The sequence below is a fragment of the Thamnophis elegans genome, chromosome 3 (assembly GCF_009769535.1).
Source record: "Thamnophis elegans isolate rThaEle1 chromosome 3, rThaEle1.pri, whole genome shotgun sequence".
Taxonomy (NCBI): Eukaryota; Metazoa; Chordata; class Lepidosauria; order Squamata; family Colubridae; genus Thamnophis; species Thamnophis elegans.
In genome coordinates, this window is record NC_045543.1 from 33,241,640 (window position 1) to 33,267,663 (window position 26,024).

General features: G+C 39.6%; 1 protein-coding gene across 1 annotated transcript in view; it reads left to right on the top strand.

The window, feature by feature from the left end:
- LOC116505884 (pericentrin-like) overlaps positions 1 to 18,933 on the top strand; it is a 90,628-nt gene extending 71,695 nt beyond the window's left edge. Inside the window, exons 32-39 of the mRNA XM_032213353.1 lie at positions 1,826 to 2,082; positions 3,034 to 3,127; positions 6,313 to 6,468; positions 11,206 to 11,444; positions 11,736 to 11,824; positions 14,594 to 14,735; positions 16,951 to 17,060; positions 18,582 to 18,933. Of these exons, the coding sequence (XP_032069244.1) occupies positions 1,826 to 2,082; positions 3,034 to 3,127; positions 6,313 to 6,468; positions 11,206 to 11,444; positions 11,736 to 11,824; positions 14,594 to 14,735; positions 16,951 to 17,060; positions 18,582 to 18,607 (1,113 nt within the window). The 3' untranslated portion in view covers positions 18,608 to 18,933. The remainder of the gene's footprint in view (positions 1 to 1,825; positions 2,083 to 3,033; positions 3,128 to 6,312; positions 6,469 to 11,205; positions 11,445 to 11,735; positions 11,825 to 14,593; positions 14,736 to 16,950; positions 17,061 to 18,581) is intronic.
- Positions 18,934 to 26,024: the final 7,091 nt, after the last annotated feature.

Here is a 26,024-nt window from a genome sequence, read left to right on the forward strand (position 1 = left end):
AGGAACAGTCTTTGTGTTCTTCTTCTTCTTATCACTCTATATAAACAAGCTATGAGTCCTTGAAATGCCAAGCCAGGATAATCAGTGAAAGAAGTATTTCATTTCCAATACACAAACATCTAGCTTCCGAGTAGCAGTGTTACAATGTTAGAATGTTACCACTTCTTTGGTTTTTTTTTTGTATCTTTTTGTATTTCAAATTTAAAAAAAAGGTCCGATTCTTAAATGAGTTAGAAAAACACCCACAGTAATAAAAGAGGAAAGTTTTAGTCCATAGATTACGGAGAATACTCAAAGAAAAAAAAATAGAAGGACACTTAATCCGTTCATTTTAAAATGCTTGCATAAATTCCATCTGTAAAGATAGCATTTAAAAAATAAGATAACCCACTGTTCAAAACCAGTCCAAATTTAATTCCGCCACTTATTTCTTCTGTTCAATTTAAATTAATTTTAAGGTTTTTTTATAGGCAGTCATTTTTAAAACAGTAAAAATTCCTCACCAGTTTAAAACACTTTCTCGTTCCATATCCTTCTGTTTTGGAACCGCCCCGACCTCATCAGCCATTTGGCTGGATTTTTTGTCACTGGCTTGAAGAACTTCTCTTGGATCAATCAGGGACTTTGCAATGTCCCTGTGATCAGCAAGATGTATTCTTCCTGTTCACCGTCTCTACGGGACAGTTTAGGTCCATTTGGACCACTCAGAGACAAAAATGTCGACTGCGATCTCAGAGCATTGAGATCGCACATCGTGTCGTCGCGATTTCGGCTCTTCCCATCTGGATTTCTTCCATTTATTATTCCTGTCTAAAGTAATCGAATAAACTCACTATAATATCATGTTTAAAATAATGACTCCTATTGATTCCACTTCTATAATTTCTTTCAATCTCTACGTAACCTACTACTCCTTTGATTTTCTGTTGTCTCCTGCATTGTTGGTGTAAGTAGTGGCAGAACCTGGGGGTGCAGTTAAAAAAGGGATTAGCCTAAAATCGCCAGGTAATCACAAGTGAACTAAGTCCAACTTTCCTTGAATTCTATTTACCAATATCTAAATCCAAGCATGTCTTAAATATCAGTTGAGAATATTCCTATGCGTAAACACGAGTAGCAATAAATCAGTTTAATTGGCCCGTCAAGTGTGGACCTGATCTTTTGCACCTGACAGTTGGTCTCAGTCCTTACTGATACATTCAATTCTGGGCTTTCACTGTCCTTCACCCTTTTCTTCAATTCAATGCTTTCTTGATGAGAATGGTGTGATACCTGCTGAGCACATACTTCCCATCTTTTTTAATGAGTTCTTTGTGTAAAAGATCCATGATCAAGTAACTCAAAGATAGCAGCACAATCTATATAGCTAATTGTTGACTTCTAGAGTCCTGTTCCTCTTACAACACGTGAAAGGGTTTTATGGTAAGTGGAAAGATTACCAAAAAATATTTATATTCCCATTTTTTTTGCCCAATACCTTGTAGCCTTTGAAATCTTTTTTGAATTATCATTCAGAGTGATAGATACCACATTTTGCAGCCTCAGCAACCTATTCATCATATTCTGGTTGTCCCTGTGATATAATACCAGCTTGGCATACTCAGTCCTTAATTCTCTTAGCACAACTACCACAAAGTGCCTCTTGTACCCCAAAAGGTTCTGTGGTTTCTCTGTATAAGACTGCAGAAGGATTAATGCAATTTAAAAAAATCTGAGGATTTGTCAATTAAAAATTAATAACACTGATAAGTTCCCTCTGTTTATGAACATTATGCATATGCATTATTTGATATAATACAAATTACTGTATTTTTTATTCCAATAGTCTGAGTCCACATTACAATATTTGCATAACTCTGTGAGGTTCAAGGAATTGCAACAAATGCTAGAAGATCTGAAGAATCAAGAAAAATTACTAAAAAGATATAACCAATTTCCATCAAAAAATAATTACACTAACTTAACTTTTACAACTGATACTGTAAGATTGCATGTTGAACAACAGATATTGGAAAACATCAGAGAACAGCTGGTTCTTGTTGCTGCATATCTTTCTGAGTTCATATATAAAACTATAGACAAGTGAGTATTCTTTTAAGAATTATCTTTGTTTTAGAAACATCTTATAGAAATTGGAGAAATAACTCATCCATTCTAACAATTGGACATGCTGTGTATATATTTCAAGAAATATCTGTTTCCCTGGGAAAAATGTTAATGGCAATATATGATATTACATTTAGATTAGCGATACTTAATTAGAAAGCTTTAATTTAATGATACATATAACTCTGCTTTCTGTACTGAATTTTAACTGCTTTCCAGATTTTAGGCTGTAGGAAGATTCTGAGTAGCAGAAATTGTCTCCTGGCCAAAATTATTTTTGAGGTTGGCTGGTGAATATTAATTTCATATGACTGCAAAGTACTATGTAAGATTAGTTACCGTATTTTATAAGATGCACCTTTTTCCCTCAAAAAATAGGCTGAAAATCTGGGTGCATCTTGTACACTGAATACAGCATTTTTTGCCTCTGAAACCCCGCCGCTTCACCAAAATGGCCATGCATAGCCTTTAAGAGGCTTATAGAGTGCTCCTGGGGGCTGGGGATGGCCAAAATGAGCAAAAAAATGGGCCATTACTCCCCCAGCCCCCAGCAACACTCTATAAGCCTCTTAAAGGCTATGCATGCCTTTTTTTGACCAAAAAATGGGCTCATTTTCATTAAAAAGGGGCTGTTTTTTGCTCGTTTTTGGGCTCCCCCCCCCCCCGGAGCACTCTACAAGCCTCCTAAAGGCTATTTGTGCCCCTTTTTTTTTGGAAAAAAAAGGGCCTGTTTTTGTGAAAAATGGGCCGTTTTGGGGAGGTCTGCAGAGTGTAAAAACCTTGTTTTTTTAATTTGCCTCTTCAAAATCTTGGTGCGTCTTATACTCCAAAAAATACAGCAATTATTTTTACATAAACTTATTGTCTTTAGCTAAGTTGCTCAAGACTATATACCAAGTTTAAATTTTTCTGTCTTGTCCTTAATAGAACAGTAAATTGGTCTGCATCAAATGACAAGATAGTTGCAGCCTTACTTCATATACTTGAAATCAAGGAATTACTGGCTTCTTCCAAACCTGTGGTAAGAGAGTACATTTTCTTTTCATAAATATTTAGACTTTAGTTACAGATTTTAATTTACACAAAACAGCTAATATCTCATGTCTTCCAATAGGATAGAAATATTTTATTTTAATTATTTATATCCTGCTTTTATTATTTTTACAAAACTCAAGGCAGCAAACATATCCAACACACTTTCCTCTTCCTATTTTCCCCACAATGATAAAGCTGTGAAATATCACATCAGTTTTGAATTAGTATACCAGGTACAGGCAAATCAAAACACAATTTGACATTCTCTGCTCAGATTTCAGTGTATCGCAGGCTAGATCCATCTTAAAAATGGCAAGAAAACTCACAGTAGCAATCTACTGTATTTTTCAAAGCTTTGTGGTTTGAGAAACCTCTGCTTCAGTATATTGGCATAAAACTATGATCTTGTCCTTTAAAACAGTAGATTGTCTAAAATAAATTAACTATTCTTATATAACATTTTATATTATTTTATGTGTGTGTGTGTGTAAAATAATATAATATTTTAATATATTTATATTATTATAAACAAATCATAATAAACGTCTCTCCCCCCCAAAAAAAAATATTTCCCTGGGAAATTATGTTTGTGTGTGTGTATAAAAATTCTTGACTTACAGTGGCAATTGGCCTACAAATTTCTGTCGCTAAACAATGCAGTTCTAAAGCGCAACTACATTACTTATCCCTGCAGTCCTTGTTGCCTGTTAACTGAATCCTACAGTTAGACAGGACAACCTCCTCCCAACATCCCATAACCTAGTTTCTGGGAAGCCCACAAAAGTTGCAAGTCACAGGAAGTTGCAAGTCCCAGGTGGCTTGCAAGTAGATTGGCAGGTAGCTATGCAATGGCTGCCAGGTGAGAGAGTTCACAATGGGTGTGAGGGAAATATCACAAAGGATGGGGAGGGTGCACAAGTGTATAAGGAAAGCTTAGGCATGGTGTGATGGAGGCAGAGAGAGAATCAGGTTGGGGTGCAAGGATGCAAAGAAGCAATGCTTGGGAAGGGTGCGCAAGGATGTGTGTGTGGCTGGCACCGGTCTAGAGCTGGAGGAGGGTGCACAGGTGCAAGACACTTAGGCCAGTAACTTGAACATTCCTTACTGGCTTCCCCATTGACTTTTTGGAGAAGCCAAAAGAGAAAGTCACAAGGGGTGATCAAGTGGTAATGAGGCATTGCAACTGTTCATAAGTGTGAGACAGTTACCAAACGCCTAGATCAGGGGTTTCAAACTCAAGGCCCATGGGTGCTTAGATCTGGCCCGCGGGCCTGCCCTGGAAACAGCAAAGGACCAGCCCTTGGTGGCTCTGTTTTTGCTGGCAGAGGGCCACAGGAGATCATCCAGGCCAAAAATGGTGAATGCAGCTCCCCCCAGCTCCATATTTGCTGGCAGAGAGCTAGCAAAACTAAAAGCAAAAGAAAAGGAGAAATGTTTCCCCTTTTGCATTTGAGCATCCAAGAAGGGACAGGAAAGGAGAAAGAGAAAGAAGAAAGACAAAGAAAAAGAAGGGAAGATGGGAAGAGAGCAAGGAAGGAAAAAGAAGGAAAGAGGGGAAGGAAGAAGAAAGGAGAATGTAGAGGGAAGGAAAAAGAAGAGAGGGAGGCCTTCTTCTGCTGGAGGCAATGGATTCCCCCAGCCCCACCTGGGCCATCACAGGTGCCTCTGACACAAGTTATGTCAAGCTGGCCATGGCCACCCCCACCCTGAGGTCAAACACAACCCTGATGCGGCCCTTAATTAAATCAAGTTTGACACACCTGGCCTAGATCATAACCACATGATCGCAGAGATGCTGGGACAGCCAAAATTTAGGCCTAGTTGTAACCACCAATTGTTCAGCACTATCATAACATCAGCGGTCACTGAACAAATGGCTGTAAGTCGTGGGCTACCTATTTATTTTTCCCTTTATATATTCTTTGAATGTAGTTTGTAATCCAATTTTGTTCTTCACAATAATCTAACATTTAAAATGTTAAATAATCTAACATTTAAAATCATTTAGATTCTGATGGAAAATATGCACGTGTTCTGTAGATCAGATATGGCCTTCCCGTAGTTTATTGCATAACTGAAATTCAACAGTAATGTCCAATAAGTGTAGGAACAACTTCTGGGAGGCTGTGCTCCCATTCTCATATTGATCCCCACTTCTGCCTCCCACAGTACTGATTGAAAAATGAGTCAGTGTTGCTCCATCTAAATTTGAAATGTGCTGGTGAGATTCTATACCAGCACTGAGTGCCCAAGCTGGAATGTGTGCACATATATGTGCATGTGCCAGACCACTGAAAACCCAAAGACCAGCTGGCTGGCATGCGACTGCCTGGTCATTTTGGAGGCTGTTTTCAGGCTGTTTGGGGGCTGTTTTCAGGCCGTTTATGACCCAAAAAACGGCCTGTTTTTTTGGCTCTTTCAGGGCAATTTCAGGATGTTCTTCAGGGTTGCTTTTGGTCCAGAAAACAGCCTGAAAAACATGCATGCCAGAAACCAGAAGAGCAGCTGGTGAAGACGTGTGCCCAGAGAGAGGGCTTTGTGTGCTACCTCTGGCAAGTGTGCCACAGGTTCGCCATCACGATTCTATATCGTACAAGGCATATACAAAAACAGGAGAACATGAGGTAGACCTAGCAGAGACATGGAGACACAACATCAAAGATACATTGCCACAACATCAATCAACAACAAGAAGCTATTGAATTTCAGCAAAGCAATTATTTAGGTTTTTCCACAATTTTTGGGAAGATTAAAAATAGTGAGCATTTTGTTTCTTTGGAGAAGTCTCACCATTCAGTTAATTAAGAACCATCAAGGCAGTGTGACCTGTGCCGACTATATGGTCACACGTTTGGTCTCTATCTTGTCTTTAGTAACTTGTAACTTTTCCAAAGACATTCCCGTAACCTTTTTGATCCTCCCCACCAGTAAATCACTTCTAAAAACTTACCAAGAAAACTGCAGGATCTAGTCCAGACTGTTGCCAGAAGTCACTCCTGACTTAAAGGTGCAAATAGATATTCTCAGAAAGTTATCCAGTCTTCTTTTAATGTAGTAGCAGGTTGATTTGTCACAGTGGATTTAATTTTTTTAACATATATTTATATTGTTGAATTAAAGCAGTTTCATTGTAATGAAGTTTGTATCACATTATTAAAATGTTACATCTAGGTTATCCCTACAAGTATAATTCACTCTATGCAAGAATCAGAAGGATTTATTCATCAGGATAAGTGTGGTTTACAGAATGGTTTGAAAGCAACAAACTATGCAGCAACCAAAACAAATGTGCCAGAAAATAAGCAAACTCTGATGTCTACCCCAAAGGTAAACAACACTGCAACTATATTTAAGTTAAGTTTACTTTATTGCCATTGCACCTCATACAATGAAACTAAATGCCATCTTCAGTTTTTCTATTATTTTTGTTCATTGTCTGTCTGGGAATGGGTAAGGAAAGCAGGCTGGGATCTAGTTTTGAATTTGAATTTGAATTTGAAAGTTTATTTATAGGCCGCCCTATAAATTGGGGGGACTCAGGGCGGCTTACAACTCGTGGGGAAGGGGATACAAACAATGACACATAAGAACAATACATAATTAAAAAGAACACAACATTCATAGTTGCTTGGCAAGAGAAAGGGGAGTTTTATTTTAATAGCTGAAATCTCAAGATAAATAGTGTCTGATTCATGTAGTTTTTAGAATTAGGAACATACAAAATAGCCAAAGTAAAATTTCTTTATGACATGAATATTTTGAGTGTTCTGGCTAAAGGAAAAAAAATAAGAATTGGGATCAGCTGCTGCTCCATTTTTCCCCACGCTAGATTCCTAGATTGGATATCATCTACCAAGTATATTGGATTGTTGTCCACCATCCAAAATACAATTAATTTGGCAGAAGGGAAGATTTTTAAAATATTTTTGAAAAATGAAACCCAAAACAATTGAAACAGACCCGCTTTGTTTTAATCCTTTTAAATTCTTCAGATGTGATGGTTAACTCTTTCAACTCCCAGTTACTGAAAAAAAATCCATAATAAATCTAAACTTCATTCTGTATAAGAATGATACAAAAGCTTAATTCTTAGCATTTAATCAGAATTTGTATAACTATAAACATTAACGAAGCATGGATGTACAGTAAGTTTACTTCCTTAAACAAAAGAACATTCAGCTAATTGATATTGTTAGATCCAGCCCTTATTTTGTATGTCTAATGCAACTTCTTCGATGCAAATAATTTTTCACTCATTAAGCTATAGGTAGTTCTTGGTTAACGATCATTTGTTCAACAACTGCTTGAAGTTATGACAGTGCTGAATGAAACTAGTTCTTTAAGTTCTGGCATCCCAGCACTTCTGTGATCATGCGATCGTGATCTGGTGCTTGGTAATTGACTTGCATTTACCACAGTTGCAATATCCTATATCACATCATCATCACTTGAAACCTTTACTTTTGGCTTCCCCTAACCTGGAGGGCCTTCCGGGATACGCGGTTGGCCCCGTTCCAGTTGTGCCCTGGGTAGTGGCTCTGGCCTCGGCATCGGGGGTGGGGTCATGCACGCAGATGCCATGTGCCCCAGCCCCCTGCATCTGTAGCATTTCAGCGGACTTTGAGGGGGGGCTGGTTTTAGGACCCACTGTGTTGCTGTGGGCTCCCGTCGGCCGGGCGTTTTCAGGTCGAGGTGACCTCTCTCTTTCATGTCTGGTGGCTTTCTCATGTTGTTAGCGTGCAATCCGCCATCAACTTTTATTGCTACTCGGAACCACTAAGAGAGTCAGTTTGGGATGTTGCGGTAGGCAGTTACTTGGGCAATCTGCTGGTCCAGACTTGTTCTGAAAAAATACACTAACAGACGCTCTGCTAAAGGGGGTAGCCTTCCAATGACTCTCCCAAATTCACGGATGTGCTCTTTGATGGGGTGGCCCCTCTGCTTTAGGTCACTGAGCTCATCTTCTGCATACAGGTCCTCCTCCATCTCCTCAAATCTGGCCTCTAGCAGTCGTAGGAAATCATCTACACCTTCCAGTTGGAGGGTTCTCCTCTTGTGGAGGGCTGCTAGCCATTCCCTTGCTTCTCCCTCTAGTCCCTCTGTGATAATATTCACTATGGCTCTAGGGGATGAGTAGAGTAGAGATGTCCATAGCTTTCCAGGTGGATCTCAGCTGAGTCAAGGCTAACTGGTCTGAGTTCCCATCAAACTTTCCTCTGAATCGGGATGGTTCAATCAGCAGTGCCCTTCCCTCCTCCTGTCGGCTTCTGTATGCTTGCGTTTGATATGTCTGAAGTTACTCCTCAGTTCTAGTTCAGAGGGAGGGAGAAGATTGTCTGCCCTGGGCAGCCTGCCTGTTATGTGGGAGAGCCACTGGCTTCATCTTCATCTTCCTTCCTTCTAATGGGTGGAGAAGGGGGGCTGCATTCCCGTGTGCTTCTTGTCACCTCAAGAAGATACACTGCTCCTCCCCTCTCTTTTGGCATGCCTTTCTTCACGGAGGGTGACCCAGTCAAATTCCTCCCTCCGTTGCTCTATGGAACTTCCCAGGGCCTCCATTTGGGGTTTTGGGGGCCTGGCTTGATTCCAGTCCAACATCTCCTCCACTCTTCCCAGCTCGCTTAGGGCCTTTTCCTTTTTCTGGGCATAGAGGTGGGGTGGGGGCTCAGCTTTAGCTGCTTTTAGGGGTTGAATACTTATCTCATCTTGCTTCGTCCATCTCAGCTTTGATGTCTGATGTCAGGCTGCACTCCAGCTGCAATCGGGCTCTCTCCGGATAGCTGGCCTTTTGCCATGATCTTCTGAGTTCCCCCTTGGCACCCCCGATATTTAAGAGCAAGAAATGGCTTTCTGTAAAGTTTCTTAGCGATGCCTGATTCATAATAAGTGAACCAATATTGTAATACAAAAACCAGTGTTTTATTAACAGCTTCATTAGGCATTCTTCATTAGGCAATTCTTATTCATAGCCATTTCTTTGCTTTCTTTATCTGCTTCTGAACTTTGCCCCTGTTCCTTTCTTCCCTTCAGTCTGTGTAATAAATCACATTACCCAATAAATACACCCATCTCAACCCAGCTATTGTAATCTGAGACCTGGTATGTGTGGAATGTGAACACGGAGAGTTGACAACAGCACCCAAACCACATCCCCGGCAGTCCACGGAAAAACCTCTCCATGGAACGATTCCTGTTGCCCAAAAGATTGGAGGAGGCTGGTCTGGTAAATTGCTGAGACTCCCATAGCTTTTATTCCTCTCAGAATTCTGGGCATCTTACACTCCATATTCATGTGGAACTGCTGCACCCCCCTCCCCCTCCAGGGCAACCACCTATGTAGCTTCCCCTATATCGCAGCAGACATCCCTAGGCCCACCGTGCTTATACCACATGTACACAACCTTGTGCCTCCAGCAGCAGTTACCTCATGGCAGCAGCCACTCCCTAGTCCTGCTCACACTAGGCATCCCTGTACCCTCCTACATTCTTGCAAACCCAGAAACAGCCAGCCCTGGCCACACCATACCACACACACCACTCCCCAAAGGCTGCCAGTGTACCACCTTCAGCTGGCAGCAGCCACTTGTGGCCCTCATTTGCTTGCACTGTACCAACCACTTGCCCTTGTGCACCCTTCCAACTCGGCAGCAGCTGGCCCCACCATGCTCAGCCTGCATCTCAACTACCATTAAACTCCTTCCCCTCCCCTAGGATTGATAAAAATAAATGTTTTTTTAAAAAGAAATAAAAAATATTGGATTTTTTAAATTTTAAATTGGATTTTTTTTATTTTTATCAAATTTATTTTAATAAAATGCTTTTGGAGTAAAATCTATCTAAAAATAGTTTTTTTTATTTAAGATACATTAATAATTTAGTTTATTCAGCATGAAATGGAGCTTAGTTATATATTCTGCAATATTTACATTTTTGGTAAAGTCATTCAATGAATCCAAGCTCTGCAAGCTGAGATAACATGCACTGCATTGATGCACTCACACAATTTCACAGTAACTATGAGATAAATCATAAAACAAAGTTCAGAAATATTCCTTTATCCCATTGTTTTGCAAATCTATATACACTACAAACTGTATAATTGTTTGAAGAGAAATGCATCTGTACCACCAGGCTCTAAGAGTGAGGAGGAAGGGCAAGCAGTAAAAAAAAGTGAAACCTTCTAAGCAGCTTATAAATATAATATTAAAGAGTCATTTCAGATCCATCATAGCACCGCCTGTTAGCGGGCATCCACTCACCTGCTGTTTACCACATCTCTCACCTTGTGTCACTGCTGCATCAGCAGCTGTCCCGTTAAAGTGTTGGTAAGTCAACAGTGGATCAGAGGAGGAGTCCCTGCGGGGCATAAATGACAGTTGCTCTTTAAAAATTATGATTTAAATCTAGTTGATTTAAATTAAGACTTTTTACTAAATCAAATCCAACCCTTGGTAGCAGCCATTTTTCTGGGTGTGTACTGCCTGACACTTCATTGTGACTTTCTACTGTATATACATGTGTGTGGCCGTTTTCGTATCTTTTTCGCTGACAGGGTTGCAGGAAGCAATATATATATATTATTTTATCCCACCTTTATTACTTTGTATGTAACTCAAGCTGGCAAACATAGCTAATATTTCTTCTTCCTCCATTTTCCCCCCCACAACAATAATCCTTTACTTGTTGAAGAGTAGCAGAAAGTCCAAGTAAGTCATCAGGTAACATCCTGAAATTTATGCTTAATGACAGCCATCAGGAGTGGAAGGATTGCTAGTGCTAAGAGATGCAGTTGATGCAATCACTGACTTGGTGCTTTATGACTCACTTAACAAGGGAAATTCCAGTCCCAATGACTGTTGTTAAGGCCTTGTAATTAGTTCTAGTAATTACAGTACCTTAACAACAGCCGTTGGGATGGAATTTCTTTGCTTTGTCCAGTATAAAAGAACTTCCATAGATGGAAACAAATGATTGTGGAAATATCAGCAGTTCGCAAGAAGTATTTTTGAATAGTTTCTTTACTTCCCATAAGAAATATTATTTTACTTTTTTATTTTTATTTAGATACAAAAGCTATATCGTAAGTATTTGAGAGCTGAGAGTTTTAGGAAGGCCCTGGTTTATCAGAAAAAATACCTTCTTCTGCTTTTGGGTGGATTTCAAGAATGTGAACAAGCAACATTGTCCCTGATAGCACGCATGGGCATTTATCCTTCTCCTCCTGATCTGAATGTTTCTGAAACACGAAGCCATTTTTTTACCAAGTTCAGATCTGCAGTTCGTGTGGTCATTGCGATATTAAGGTAAATAATCTTTAGTACTTTTTTCCCCAAAGGGTTTACATTAATTATTTCCTGATACTAGTTGGTGAATAAAAATTCTTGCAAATCTAATGGAACTAATGGGATTTAAATGTTGGTTAACCATTAAAGCTTTAATCCATTGTTTCCTTCTTTATTTAAACAAGGCAAGTATAAGAAAGCAAAATATTGTGGTTGGACAGCACGTAAACTTGATAATTAATAGTTAATATAGAAATATAGTGTGTTTGTTTCAAGTTGTTCATTAATGTTTGTCTTTTTCTATCTCCACAGATTAAAGTTTCTAGTGAGAAAATGGCATAAAGTAAATAAGAAAGAAATGCCACTGGAAGCCATTTCTTCTAGCCTTGGACACAATTCATGTGAGAGTTTTTTATGATGAATCCTATAGCTTTGGTGTAATTATTAGTAAATCATCTCTATTAAGTAAACTGAAAAGTAAAGTAATGATATATACATATGTTTCTGTTTGATTTATTCTGAGTAAACAAAATAAGATTTGATTATGCTGCAGAAATTGAAAAAATGTAATTATCAACAGCATATTCTTACTTTTTGGAAATGATATGAGACAGAGTTTGTTAGAGAGCAATAGAGAAATTCAATGGATGCCTTAAGTTGGGAGTATTTATATAGCAAAATTATATCTATATGAAGATCTTGTTTTGGGAAATTTGTCACTTGCCTATAACAAATAGGTACATATATTTCTTTTCTGTATGATATTTTGATAAAATAATTGGATATTTGCTCCAATAACAGTTTTAATTCAGTTTTATTAATTTGAATAATGTAAAAAGAACAGTTGACTGTTATAAGCAAATTAGCATTTGTATCAGAGGTGGGTTCCTACCGGTTCGACTGAATCGGTAATGGTATGCCGGCCTGGGTCAAAGAACCAGCAGCAATGCAGGCTGGCCACGCCCCTGAACCAGTTCCCCAGTCACCATCACCACCATCTTTTTTTTAGTTCTGCGCATGCACAGAACAATTTCCATTGAACTGTGCATGACGAGCAAACCGGGGTGGGTTTCAGCCGGTGTTATTGCCGGTTTTCAAACACCTTCCTCATAATAAAATTAGTAAAACAAATAAATACACTACTTTTAATACTTTATTTATTTATATTTACATTTCATTCAGCCATTTCCGTCAAAGAGGAACTCTGGGCAAGTAGCATTGTATAATAAGACATCAAAATATAAATCAATATATTAAAAAATTAAAATGCTAGTTAAAATTTTGAGTTAAAAATTTAAGATTATACATTTTTAAGGAGGCAGAAAGAATCCTGTTAAAAGTTGGTTGACAAAGAGAAAGATGGTTCTCATGGTGCTAACCAATCCCATGACTATGCACTCCTTTGGGCTCCCCACACAAGGTCACAGTCACATTTTAATCCCTTTCCAGAAAGCCAGGAGAGTGGGGGCTGCCTTACCTCCAGAGAATGACTATTCCATCGCATAGGGGCAGCAGCAGAAAAGGCTCTTCCTAGACTCAGTCAAAATTCTTTAATTGATGTCCACAACATACCTTCCCTACTTGATTGTGTGGGATGGGATGATATGATGGGATGATATGATGGGACGAAGCAGTTTTCGTAGGTAGCCTGGCTCTAGCCATGTAGAGGTTTATAGGTAATAACCAATCCCTTGAATTGGATCCAGAAGCAAACTGGTACCCAATGCAGTTTGCGGAGTAGAGGTGTTATATTAGAGATGTACAGTAGAGGTGCTTTTCTTTGGGCATGTAGTATACTATACCAGTAGTATAGCTCACAGAGCTGCACTTTGCACCAGTTGAAGCTTACAGATACTTTTCAAGGGTAGCCTCATGTAGTTGCAGGATACCAAATGGGAGGTGACAAGGGCATGACTGATCAAACCGAGAGCCTCCCTGTCCAGGAAAGGGAGTAACTGGCGCACAACATGAAGTTGGCCAAAGACCACCCTAGCCACAGCTTCCATCTGCTCTTTGAGCAAGAGCCATTAGTCCAAGAGGACTTCCCAGTTTCGCACCAGGTCCATCTGGCATAGGGCAACCTTATCCAAGACTAAGGATCTGAATATACAGCCACTCCATCTTACCAGAGTTCAGCTGCCATCTGTTGTTCCTGTTCCAGGTACCACAAAATAACATCTGCTGCATCATTCACTTGTCCCAGGATAGAGGTATATAACTGAGTATCATCAGCAAACTGTTGATAGCTCATCCCATGGTGGCAGATAATCTCGCTCAGCAGTTTCATGTTTCATTCCACAGGGCTCAGTGTGGATACTAAAAAGGAGTAGAGAGAGCCCCATGGTACCCCATAAAGAAGGGGCTGTGAGCTGGACCTGTCACTTCCTATTAACACTGACTGGAACTGGAGAAAGGAGGTGAACAAGCACAACACTGTGCTACCCACCTCCAATTCCTTAAATGAGTGCCAAAGGATACCATGGTTGATAGTTGCAAAAGTGTTAGCTGCCCCAGTATTAGCTGTGCTAATGCTAGCGAGGACAAAAAATCCTGCCAATTTTCCTCTCATTCCTAGACAGTTTTAGTTTCTTCAGTGGTAGCATATATAAAACTAGCAATGATGAAAGGGTTTTCCCTTTCAAAACAGGATTTCTTCTCAATTGTGTCACATGGCCCAGCAACAGAGCAGCCTGTCCTTCTTCCCTACCCTGATCTCCTTGAGCTCTGAAGATCTCAAAACATAAGTGTGCAATTGTGATGGTGGAGTATGGAAGAGCCCCATGGGGCTGTGGGCAGAAAGGAGATATATCTCACAGGGTGGGGGGAAACCTTGGGGAGCCCAAAGCAGGTGGTCTTGGTTTGCATTAGGCCTCCTAAGGCCTCTCCCTCCACAAGGCATCCCATGCTCCACTTAATGCATTTATTTAAAAAATGCATTAGGGACAGCAGTGATGGGGCAGTTGTTAATGTGGTGGTTCACTTGACAGCTCTTCTGACTGCAATGGACAGGCTCTGTTATGGTCATAACTTGAGGATTACCTATACACACCTTTTTATTGCACAATAGAATGTACTGTATTAGTCATTCTTATTTTTCTTCATTTGTGAGGGAACAGCTATAACCTGAAATTTTCACAATTCAGATTAAAATTTTACATTGCTTAAAACAGATCCTGTAGCTAGTTTAGAAGTACAAAAGCAGCCACAGCCCTTCCCAAGTTATGCTGCTCCAGAAGGTGAATACTGCAACAGAAATAATCTCATGAGACTTGCAAGCTGCACAGTTAAATCCTTACACCATTTACATAACAGGTTAGTGCACACCTTACTTCACTATCTGTGTCTTCTGCAGAATTATTTTTACTAACAATATTATAAAAATATTTATACTATGCTTAACTAGACTTTTTCAGCTCTATAGATCAATAAAATCTGTGTTTATTTATATCAAAATTATTTTATCTACATGTACTTGTTTTATATCCGTATTTATGAATACCATAGCTTCAATGGTATGATTCAAGTACTTGTTGATAAAAATACAATGTGAATAAAATTTCATATCAAACTTTAACTAGGAAAACAAGTCTTCTCTTTAAATGTTTGTAATTGCTATGAATTTAATAAAGCTATCTTTATCCTATTCTATATTATCTATCTTACTGGTTACATTCCTTTTTTAGTTTCTAGAATTTCTTTCAGTCATGCAATTTGAAAAGTAGCAGCATGGCTTCAATGAAAACAGTGCCATTGTTTTATCTTAGGCCACATACTCACAAGCACATAGAAAGGTTTGCAAATTTTACTAGGAAATAAATTTTTCAAGTCGCAAATCTCATACATAAACACACACAAACTCAATTCCCCAAAGGTCTAGCAAGGTTGCCTTGAGAGAGAGTTCAAATCCAAAGCAATAGGCACAAGAGAGATCAGGAAAAGTTCAAGAGTCCAAATTTCATAGCAGGCTTGTCAGCCAGTCCAGGTCCAGAATCAGTCACAAATTTTAAACTGTTGTCTCTAACAGAAGGGTTTGAGCTTACTGCACTTTTTAAATAGAAGCAACCCTGGGGTTCATTTAGAAGGACAAGGTTCCCTTTCTTGGAAGTAGCCTTAAAGAATACTTTTGCTCACCTCTGCTCTCCACACAGCAAGACCTTCAATTGGGAGAACTGCAGCCTCATTTGTTCTCACCACCTTCTGTCCAGGGCACCTACTGTCTGTATTCTGCTGCACCAGCTGACTTTCACTGTCTTTTTGATTTTGCTGCTGACAAGATGTGTCCAGCATAGCATGGTCCTTCCCAAGGAAGCCATGTTTTTCCCCAAGTCTCACAAAGAAACCACCTTGTTCGTCCTTGCCTAGTGCAGCCAACAGCTGCTTGAAAGAGGGTGAACTGGGTATGCTTTGGAAGGCAAGGCAACAGGGATCCTGAACTACAGGGGGGGGGAGGGCATAGATGTGAGGAGATAGGCAAAGCCTCCCTGCTATTCTAAGTGTGAGTGGGCGACCAGGCACCCACATTTTTTATCGTGATGGGGGGACTGCAATTGTTACAACTTCTGGGTAAGTCCTTCATTTAGTACTATTGTAACTTTGAATGGTTGCTGAATGAATGGTCATAAATCAAGAGCAACCACTACTAGATATTATGAATTTAGATCACCTCACAGTCTACAAGTGTCATGTTGTCCTGGCTAGCTAGTAATGCAGTTCCACAAGATTGTATAAATCATTATGTCATTTATATATTTTAATTATATTATATATTGTACATACAGCCCAAGACAATTCCTCTTTTAAACATTGAGATTCTTAGTTCACTATGGCTTGGTCCACTGGACTAGTTTCAGTGTCTTCAGACAAGTACCAGTAATATAGGATTAAAAGAATGGAGAACAAGGGGAATTCTTAGTGACTTAACTGGATTTGTATTGCATTGGATTTGTCTTATAATATGCAACTCAAAGCATCTGACTTAGAAATCAAACAAGTCAAGATTTACACAAAGACTGTATAATTAAATGGATTTAAGATGCAGCAATGGGAATTTCAAGAAAAAAATATTAGAGAAAATTGGTATAAGTTGTATTGCTGTTACTCTAGTTCTGATTGCTAAAACGGATAGTTCATTTGCTTAAAATTGCTGGAAATGTAATGTGGAATGTCAGGTTATTTTTTCATATTTACTGGCAGTTTTACAAAGCTCAATCATTTTGAAAATGATGCACATTGGAATAAACAGTTCTGAAAAGTTCAGTTCCCATTTCAACCTGTGATATTTTTACCAAGGTTTACTAAACCATGTATTTCATCAAAATATGCTAAATTAACTAATTGCTGTAGAGATACTGTTTTATTGATCTATGGACAAAGTACATTGTAGGACTATGCTTCAATGTTTAAAATAATTTCATATTTTAAGAATAAGTTGTAATAAGTTGTAAGTCACATCCTTTTGTATTTTCTACTTATATATTTTCTAAGATATGTAATATTTTTAAGGAAAAATATAATTTCTGTTGAACAGGTCTACCAGTTTTACTTCACAAACTTCATCAAAAGATACTGAAGATTCATTAACTGAATACATTGCACACTTGGAGGCAATTCAGGAAAGACTAGGAATTCTTCTGCCAGGTAACTTCGTATCGATAAATTCTGAATCAAAGCCTTAACATGTTTTAAATCATAATTGATAATCTTATATTGACATAAAGTCCAATCTTAACGAGATTCAATTTACTGACTTTGGAATGAACACTACAGAAGTTTAATTCAATTTCCTATTCTCCTTTATCATCTGGAGAACATATAAAAGCTCTTCTGTCTGCATGACAGGCAAATTCCAGGCAAATTATTCAACCAAGTTTGCACAAAACTAGTACAGGTTTTCTCCATGAAATAGAAATTACAAGTATCTCTTGCTTATTACTATTCAGTCAGCAACTGTTGAAAATTATGATAGTACTAAATGATTGGTAGTTACAGCTGGTCATCAAAGTTGACCAGCTGTGGTTACAGGATCAAAATTTAAGCACTTGGGAGCCTGCCCACATTTATTACCACAAGGTATATTTCAACTTACCCAACCCACCTATCTCCCTCAATCTTTGCTCTTTTAGCTATCCTCAGTTGCTCCTTCTGTCCCCAGCTGACCTTTGCCATCAAGGCCTTAGGAAGGCTGTGTGTGATCAGCAGCTTCCTCATGAAGTGCCAGGCTGGAGACACCTCAGCAGCAGCAGGAGGGAAGACAGGGAAATCCACTGGTAGGGGCAACAGGGAAATAAGTGAAGGGTGGCTAAAAGGGGGGGGGTGATAGGGAATGGGCGGGAGTTCAGGCAGAAGTGAGTGCAGCAAGGTAGAAGCAGTGTGAGGTCCTTACCTAATGACTGCAACCAGGATTGCCAAAAGGTATCGCTACTAAGTGGTGCAGTTACATGATATTTGTCCTAATGACTGCATCACTAAGTAATGGAAATCCCAATCCCAATTAGAGTCATTAAGTGTGTACATTCCTAGGTACCTAAGTAATATCACAATATCAGTAATTCACTTTCATTTAAGAGTACAATAAAAAGCTTGTTCGTTTATGCTACTTAAAGTGCAATTATATACATTTTTGGTCAGATAGAGCTACAAACATAATTTTCTAGCAGCTTAACCTTACATTTAGGAATTAGCATTAGAAACCTCAAGAACAAAATGTCTTAATGTAGTTTGCTTTCTTGAGTGATATATTTTTTAAAAATCAAAATGCTGCTTAACCCAAATGTTAACTCTAGGATCTAAATCTGTACAAACCATGGACAGTTTAAGAACTCCTGGCTTGTCAAGGCAAAGTCTAAAGCTAAAACTGTTTGTTTGCAGTAGCTAATCAGAATGCAGCATGCACAACTAGAAAATTATTGGAGTGGGAAGAATCATGTCTCACTGTTATTTGCAAATTAGACCACAGTATGTCCTTTTTATACATTATTTAAATTCCAATATTTCAATATATATTTTTATAGCATAAGATTCACTTTTAATTATAAGTTAGATTCTCCATACTGTTTTAATTCAAATCCCATTTAAAATATATTATTTTGAAACTGCAATATTATCTATTTCCAAAAGTTTGTGAAATAACAAATTTAATTTAAATTTGTATGAATTTAGGACAAGCTGCAGAAGAAAAGTGTTAAATATAGTGAGTCTGAATCTTGAATCTGAACCAGAGTGCTTTGGTCACTGCTTTGTTCACCAGTGAATGGCTTACTAGTGTTATGCCCTGCGGATCTTTCAACATTGATGTGGATTTGAATAAAGGGGTCTCTGTGTGATAAATTTTGCATCAGCTTTTATAAAAAAAAACTTTCTGTGTTTGAATTTGCATTCTATACTGATATTTCATATAAAACGATACTCTGTTTTTTATCAAAATTACTGGGAAGCTTGCAACTACAGCTTTCCTTTTTTTATTAATGCTAAGTATCGATGTATGTTTTTATTAAAAAAAAGTTCAATTGAATTGCAGTTTCTTATTCAAAATACGTTTCTAATACTTACTTAGAATGATTTTACTTCTTTATGATTGTAGTTGCTAATTTATCCACATTTCCAAGAACAGTAAGATTAATTAATATTCTAGAATAGTGGTCCTACTTGTGCTACTAATGCCAGCTTCTTTCATTGAAAATGAATGTGTGACTGGAAATCACAAGATACTTTCCCAGTCTTGTATATGGCATTAATCCGGATTATATTAACGATTGTTTTTCAATATCATGCTATGAATTATAGTTCAGTGAGATGATCTTAGCCCTCCAATGAATTTATCAGCCTTTTCTCTAAGCCAGCCACCTGCAGGGCGGGATGTTTGAACTTTCAGTTCTGATTTTGATTACTTTGTTTTGTCATCTGAATTTAAAGAACCTAATTAAGTTTTCAGCACTAACTTTGTTGCCAGTTCTTTAAAAAGCTTAGGTAATCTCATGACATTTGTTGACTTCAAGAATTGGAACAATTTACTTTTACCTCAGCTTCAGAGTATTTGAAACTATGTTAAAAACAGAGGAGGTTTTTGAAATGCTGCAGTTTTGTGGAAGTAATGGATAGTATGTGTTTGGATGTGCAGTGAGTTTTGTTCCTTAACATTTGGGAGATCAGTAAGTTTTAAAATGCTTGCAGATCACCTACAAACTATTTTGGAGATAATGGAAATTGCAATAATCACCCTATGATTTGTTTCAAACTGACCAATCTAAAATGTGGATATTGGTTTGTTTAAACAAATCATAGTCTTAAACTATTCTAGTATATTCCTAGTAGATTTATTGTCATTGAATGATATATAACGAGGAAATAGATTTTTAGAGCTCACGGATATATAAAAATTAAGCACACTTCAGCATAATATTTGTCAGTTTTCCCATTTTCTCTGGACACTGATCTCCTAATCAGAATGTACAAATTCTTCCATTCTGGAATCTTAGCAGATTTTCCAGTCATAGAACAGTATGACATACGTAAGTGGTGCAGTAGAGCATGAAGTATGGCTGTGATTGCCTCTGTATCATATGGGATGAAAATATGCCATTTTTCTATTGATTTTAATAGAAAGGCCTGTTCCTAATTTCCAATTCTATAAGCATAATTTTAACAATTTTAGCCAGAATTAATATAAAGCCTAGAGAAATAATTTCCTCTTTGATTTCTCAGAAACACCTTGTTGGGGGGGGGGGGTGTTACCTGGTGAGAAAGGCCTGGAGGGTGGTGAGGGTTCGAATCTCCACGGGGAGTTCGTTCCAGAGGGTCGGAGCAGCCACAGAGAAGGCTCTCCTCCGGGTAGTCGCCAGTCGACACTGGCCGGCGGATGGAATTATATTTCTATGCCGCCCTTTTCCCCGAAGGGGACTCAGGGCGGCTCACAACCCAAGTCAAGGGGGGAAGGGTACAAATAAGGAATAAAAAGACAGACAAAAACAATACCATAGTTTAAAAGCACACAACAACCATACCATTCGAGGGGGGGACAAGACTCATTAGCCCCAGGCCTGTCGGAAGAGCCAGGTTTTAAGGGCTTTGCGGAAGGCCTGGAGGGTGGTGAGGGTTCGAATCTCCACGGGGAGCTCATTCCAAAGGGCCGGAGCAGCCACAGAGAAGGCCCTCCTCCGGGTGGTTGCCAGACGGCATTGGCCAGCGGATGGAATACGGAGGAGGCCTAATCTGTGGGATCTAATCGGTCTATTGGAGGTGATCGGCAGCAGGCGGTCTCTCAAGTACCCAGGTCCAATCCAGTACCCAGATTCTGCCTGTGAAATTCTGACCTCTGGAATGTCTGACGACCCTGACCTATATCCTTTCATACATATACATATTATGGGTTAAACTAACAAAACCTGTATTTATTGTGCCAATGGAAGAAAACTAGCTTACCTGGAAATTCCATACAGACGTTAATCATATACTGAGAAAAGGATTATCCTAGATCAGTGATGGGTAACCTTTTCTAAATGTGTGCCAAACTGTGCGTGCGCATTCTATTTCATGTGCATGCGTGCCTTCCCACCTGCGTATATGCATCTGAGCCCCCAATGCATGCACACACGAGCCCCCCCCCCCAAGTGGGGGAGAGTTTTTGTCCTCCCCAGGCTCCGGAGGCTTTCCTGAAGCCTGGGGAAGCCGTTTTCACCCTCACCAGGCTTCAGGAAAACCTCTGGAGCTTGGGGAGGACGAAAAACAGGCCCAATGGGTCAACCAGAAGTTCATTCCTGAACTTAGTTTGCCTGTTAGGCCTGTTTTTCACTCTCCCCAGGCTCCGGAGGCTTTTCTGAAGCCGGGGAAGAGCAAAAACAGCTTCCTCCAGCCCTCGGAAGGCTGAAAATCAGCTGCTCAGTGTGCGCCAGAGCTGAGGGCTGCCGTGCCGGCAAATATGGCTCCGCATGCCACCTGTGGCACACATGTCATCACTGTCCTAGATCACTGATCTAAAATTAATTATAGGTTATATTTTGGATGTTTACAATAAGCTATTGTAGCATATGAGATACAAGATTATCTTGGAAAAGCTGAAAGAATATGCCAATTATGTCAACTGTCCGACTAGCAAACCCAAAACAAGTAAACACTTTCGGGAACTTTGAATTCCCCAAAGTAAAACTTTATTGGATACACCATTTTGGTACTGAAGAATAAAAACCGGCTCTAGTTTATCTGTGCAAATGCTTAAACAATAGCTTCCCTTTCTCCCCACCCTATCACATTGTCCAATTGTGAGATGTCCTTTTGTTATGGTGTAGCAGAAAATGAGACAAGACCAGCTCTTTGTCAGAGGTTTATTTGTGCAAAGGTTCAGGAGCGATTGGTCAAGCAAAATCTGAACCCTGAAGGGCAGTTGTTTACAGTCTTTTATACTCTTAGCCAACTTATCGATCATCCCCAAATACCTGGCCTTCCTGTGTCATGTAGACCCCTTTCCTGTGTCATGTAGACCCCTTTCCTGTGTTATGTAGGCCTCATACACAATCTCCCAAAACAGAGGCATGACATTCATTCCTCATTTACCTCCCCACAGGGGGTATTGATACCAATATCCTGTTTCATTTGTTTTAGTTATGTGAAGCAAACAGATTAGCAAACTAATCTTAAGGGTAATCATTCCTTTTTCCCATTCCACATGGTAAAGAAACTTTTAATACCCAAATAATCTGTCTAGTTGTCAAATTCTCTCTTAATGGGAACAGTCCAGCTCTTCTCAAACACCTTCAATGGTGACCGTGATGGTTTCCAGGCTCTCTTGATCTGTGCACAAATTCTCAGCACTCCATCCTTCCTCCCCCCAGTTCATTGGCAGGTTGAATAGCGATAAGGTTTGAAAGAAGCAAAGCAGTTCAATCTTGACAAATCACTTGTTTTGCATTTCCTTCAAGCTTGGTGTAATAATGGGCAAGCATCCTCTGGCATCGCCTTTGGTTAGGTTGCTTAGCTGCTATATGTTAAAAGTCTTTAGTTGCTGTATGCTAAAGAAAGGCTCGTCAATTTTTAGAAATACACAAGATAGCTGTGACCTGAAGCAATTATGCTGCAGGTTTTGCATTAATGTGAACTGTTAATTTTAGTTGATATATTAAAATAAATAAAGAACAAACTTAGCATTACTTGGGGGCTGAAGTTGAAAATGTATATTCAAGAATACAGTCAAAAGGCTGAGGTGGAGAATATATTCAAGAATAAAGTCAAAGTCAAGAATAAGCACAAAGTCTTTTGTTTATTTTAATGTCATGAGTTGATGGGGTTTGGAGAATACAAATTCAATACATTCTAGTAAACTCACGTTTTAAGGGGAAGCATGCTAACATACAGTATTGCAAAAATACCAAAGTAGAAATCAATGTTTTTACTATTCCATTACTTGCTTCACACGTCTGTTTAGATACCTTGCCAATACATATAAGGGTAACTATCTAAAATATGCACCCATATCCACTTTCACTGTATTATAGGAGAGAGCACAATATATTACAAGAAAAATGTGTTGTTATATTTCCACATTCTTACAAGATGATTTGAGTATCAGTATTTACTAAAAGAAGCAGGTGGTAGGCATAAATGTTCATTTGCAGCTGCTTAAATTATTAATTTCTTTTTAACCTGATGCTTCTGCAGACACACACACATTTCAACTAGTTTGCCTTAGCACAATGACAGCCAATCCTTTCAGCTCTATACATTTTCCACCAGCGGCTATCCTTCGAAAGACATTTGAAACATGCACTTTATGAGTGTCTCAGGCTGCAACAAAGGTAAGACTGCTTTTGCTATTTTTGGATATGACAAATAGTGAAAGTTGCTGAAAAGGCAGACCAATGCAAAACAATAGAAAAGCATACTTTCATTTGTGCTGTTCCAGGTGAGGAGTTGGAAGACATTTTTGTCAGTACAATCTTTGTGTTCTACAATGATTGAAAATCATTATTATTTTTTTCAACTTAACATGGGTAATTTTACTTTGGAAAAAATTGAACTATTTAGATTTCTCCATTCATATACAAGTGCTATGACAGTTTACTCTCACATTTCATACATTAAAAACAAATAATTTACTACACTTCTGGGAGATGATACACAATTAATATATTGTGCATCTTTGTCATAGCAGTCTCAGTTAAAAACAAATTTAGAGCTATTTCAAAATAACTTATGCTTATGTAAAATGAGAATAAGGTCTTCAGGAACCTCTTCTACAGTTCAATACTGGTTTCCATGTTTTCCATCTCAAAATGATAAGCCATGTTTACAATAATTATCAGTATTTTATGGATGCTACATTACAAAGCAAACATTTAGAAGCTGTAGGTTGCCCACTCCTATTTTGCAATATGAGGCATCTTTATCAATTGAAGATAAAGAATATAAATATCTTGGGTTTGAAGTGATGTCCTTTCAAGCAAAATCATCTAACTCATGATCTTTTAATGAAATCTTTTCAATGTTTTAAAGAAAATATTTCAGTGCATATGAGGAAAAGAAAACCCACATTCTTCATCAGGTGAAATTATCTTGAGGTCTGCCTTGTTTAAGATGAAGCTGTTCCTTACATCATCATATACTATTTTAACACACACATCCCCCAATTAAGTAGACTGGCATCTTCTTATTAGCAACTTCTCTAAGGGATTAAATAAGCTTTTTGTGGTTTGCCAATTGGTAAATAGTATACTGTATGTCTAAATATTTTAAACTTCTTAAACTATATTAAACTTTTGTACTACCTTGTGAGTCTATTGATTTAAACAGTATAGAAATGTTTTAAGTCACAAATGTCCTACAAAATAAGAATTTTGAAATAAAAATCTTACCGTATATACTCGAGTATAGGCCGAGTTTTTCAGCCCACTTTTTGGGCTGAAAAAAGCTGCCTCGGCTTATACTCGAGTCAGTGAAAAATTTGCCCAAATGGAGGAGAAAAAGGGGCGCCCCTTTTTCTCCTCCATTTCGGGACCCAGTGGAAGTTCTCTGCGCGAGGTGAAATGGCCGGCAGCAGCCTCACTCTCCTGCCGTGGCTTCCGTTTCAGTCGCGCAGAGAACTTCCACTCGCTTCCCGGGCTTGTGTTCTGATGAGGGGGAAAGAGAGGACTTTCCTTACGCCTGCATGAGAGCTGGACGTAAGGACTTTACCCCATTGATGAGGCGGGCGGCGCGGATTGTAGCAAGGACGGCCGCCAATCGCAGCCCGATTGCGCCAGGGGGTTCCGCTGGTTGAAAGAAACTCCTTCTTTGCACCAAGCGCTTTTCCCTCCCAACTAATTATAACTAATTATATTAATTAGATAGATCAGTGTTTCTCCACCTTGAAGACTTGAAAATATGTGGACTTCAACTCCCAGAATTCTGGGAGTTGAAGTCCACACACTTTCAAGTCTCCAAGGTGGAGAAACACTGAGATAGATGATCCACTGTGTTTATTTTTGGAAAAAAGCGCCTCCTGCTCTGGACTGCCGGGAACGCGATCGCGTCTCTCTCTCTCTCTCTCTTCCCCCCACCCCCGGCTGTTCCCACCCGGGAATGTTCTGGCGGGCTAGGCGGAGGGTGCGTGTGCGTGCATGTGTGTCAAGGGTGGGGAGGCTAAGAGGGCGAGGTGAGATCCTGGCGGGGACCGCATTTCACCCGCCGAGCTTCCTTTTCCCCCGTCTTTTCCTCCGCTCGCCGACTTCCTTTCTCCCGTGGCTGACAGGTGGGTGGGTTTCCCTCCTCCTCCTCCCTGCTGGACGTGGATCTGCGGCGTGGGTGGCCGTCCTTGTTGCCCGCCGGCGGCAGGTCGCGGCAAAGAGAGGGAGAGGGAGAGAAATGCCGCCGCTCCCCGGCTCGCCTCTTTTTCCCGGGATCGCCGTGATGCTTTGAGTTTTCCTTCTGCGGAGGTGGGGTGGAAAGAAGAAGAAGTGGGGCCCTTCCCCGCTTCTTCTCGGACTACCTAAGCGTTGGGTGCGCTGTCCCCATCTGGGCAAGTAGTGCTGACTCATCAGGTGTCTGGGAACGGGTGGGGCTGAGGAGCGGCTGGGGGTGGGGGGTGTTTCACAGAGCGGCTGGGGGTGGGGGGTGTTTTACAAAGGGATGAGGTGGACTGAATTACCCCCTTGTATCTGCTGGCTGCAGCCTTCTGTGTGCAGAGTCCAGACACTGCTGACTCATCAACATGAGGTCACCCATAAGTATGCTCTGCACACACACAGACACACACACAAAAAAGGAATGGGGGCTAACTAGGGTTAAGGGGAGGAAAGGAAAAAGGGGGACCCAAACAGATAATCTGCTGATTCATCATTTTGGGGGTAGTCAGACTTGACCTCGGATCCCCTTTCTTTCAGCTGTTTTGTCTATAAGCCCTTGTGACAGTTGCTGACCCTTAGCATTACTGTAGCACTGTGTGTATTTATAGGTAGGGAAGAGTGTGAACATGGTAAAAATGGTTTATGGGGTCATTGGGAATCCTTTGGGGAATGAATGGGAGAGCTGCTGGGATGTCCTTATACTCTGTGCACACCGATGCTGACACTCTTGTTTTGGATGGTAAAATTGTAGGTCCTGAAAACCTTAGCTTTATGGGAACACTCCTTCTGTTGC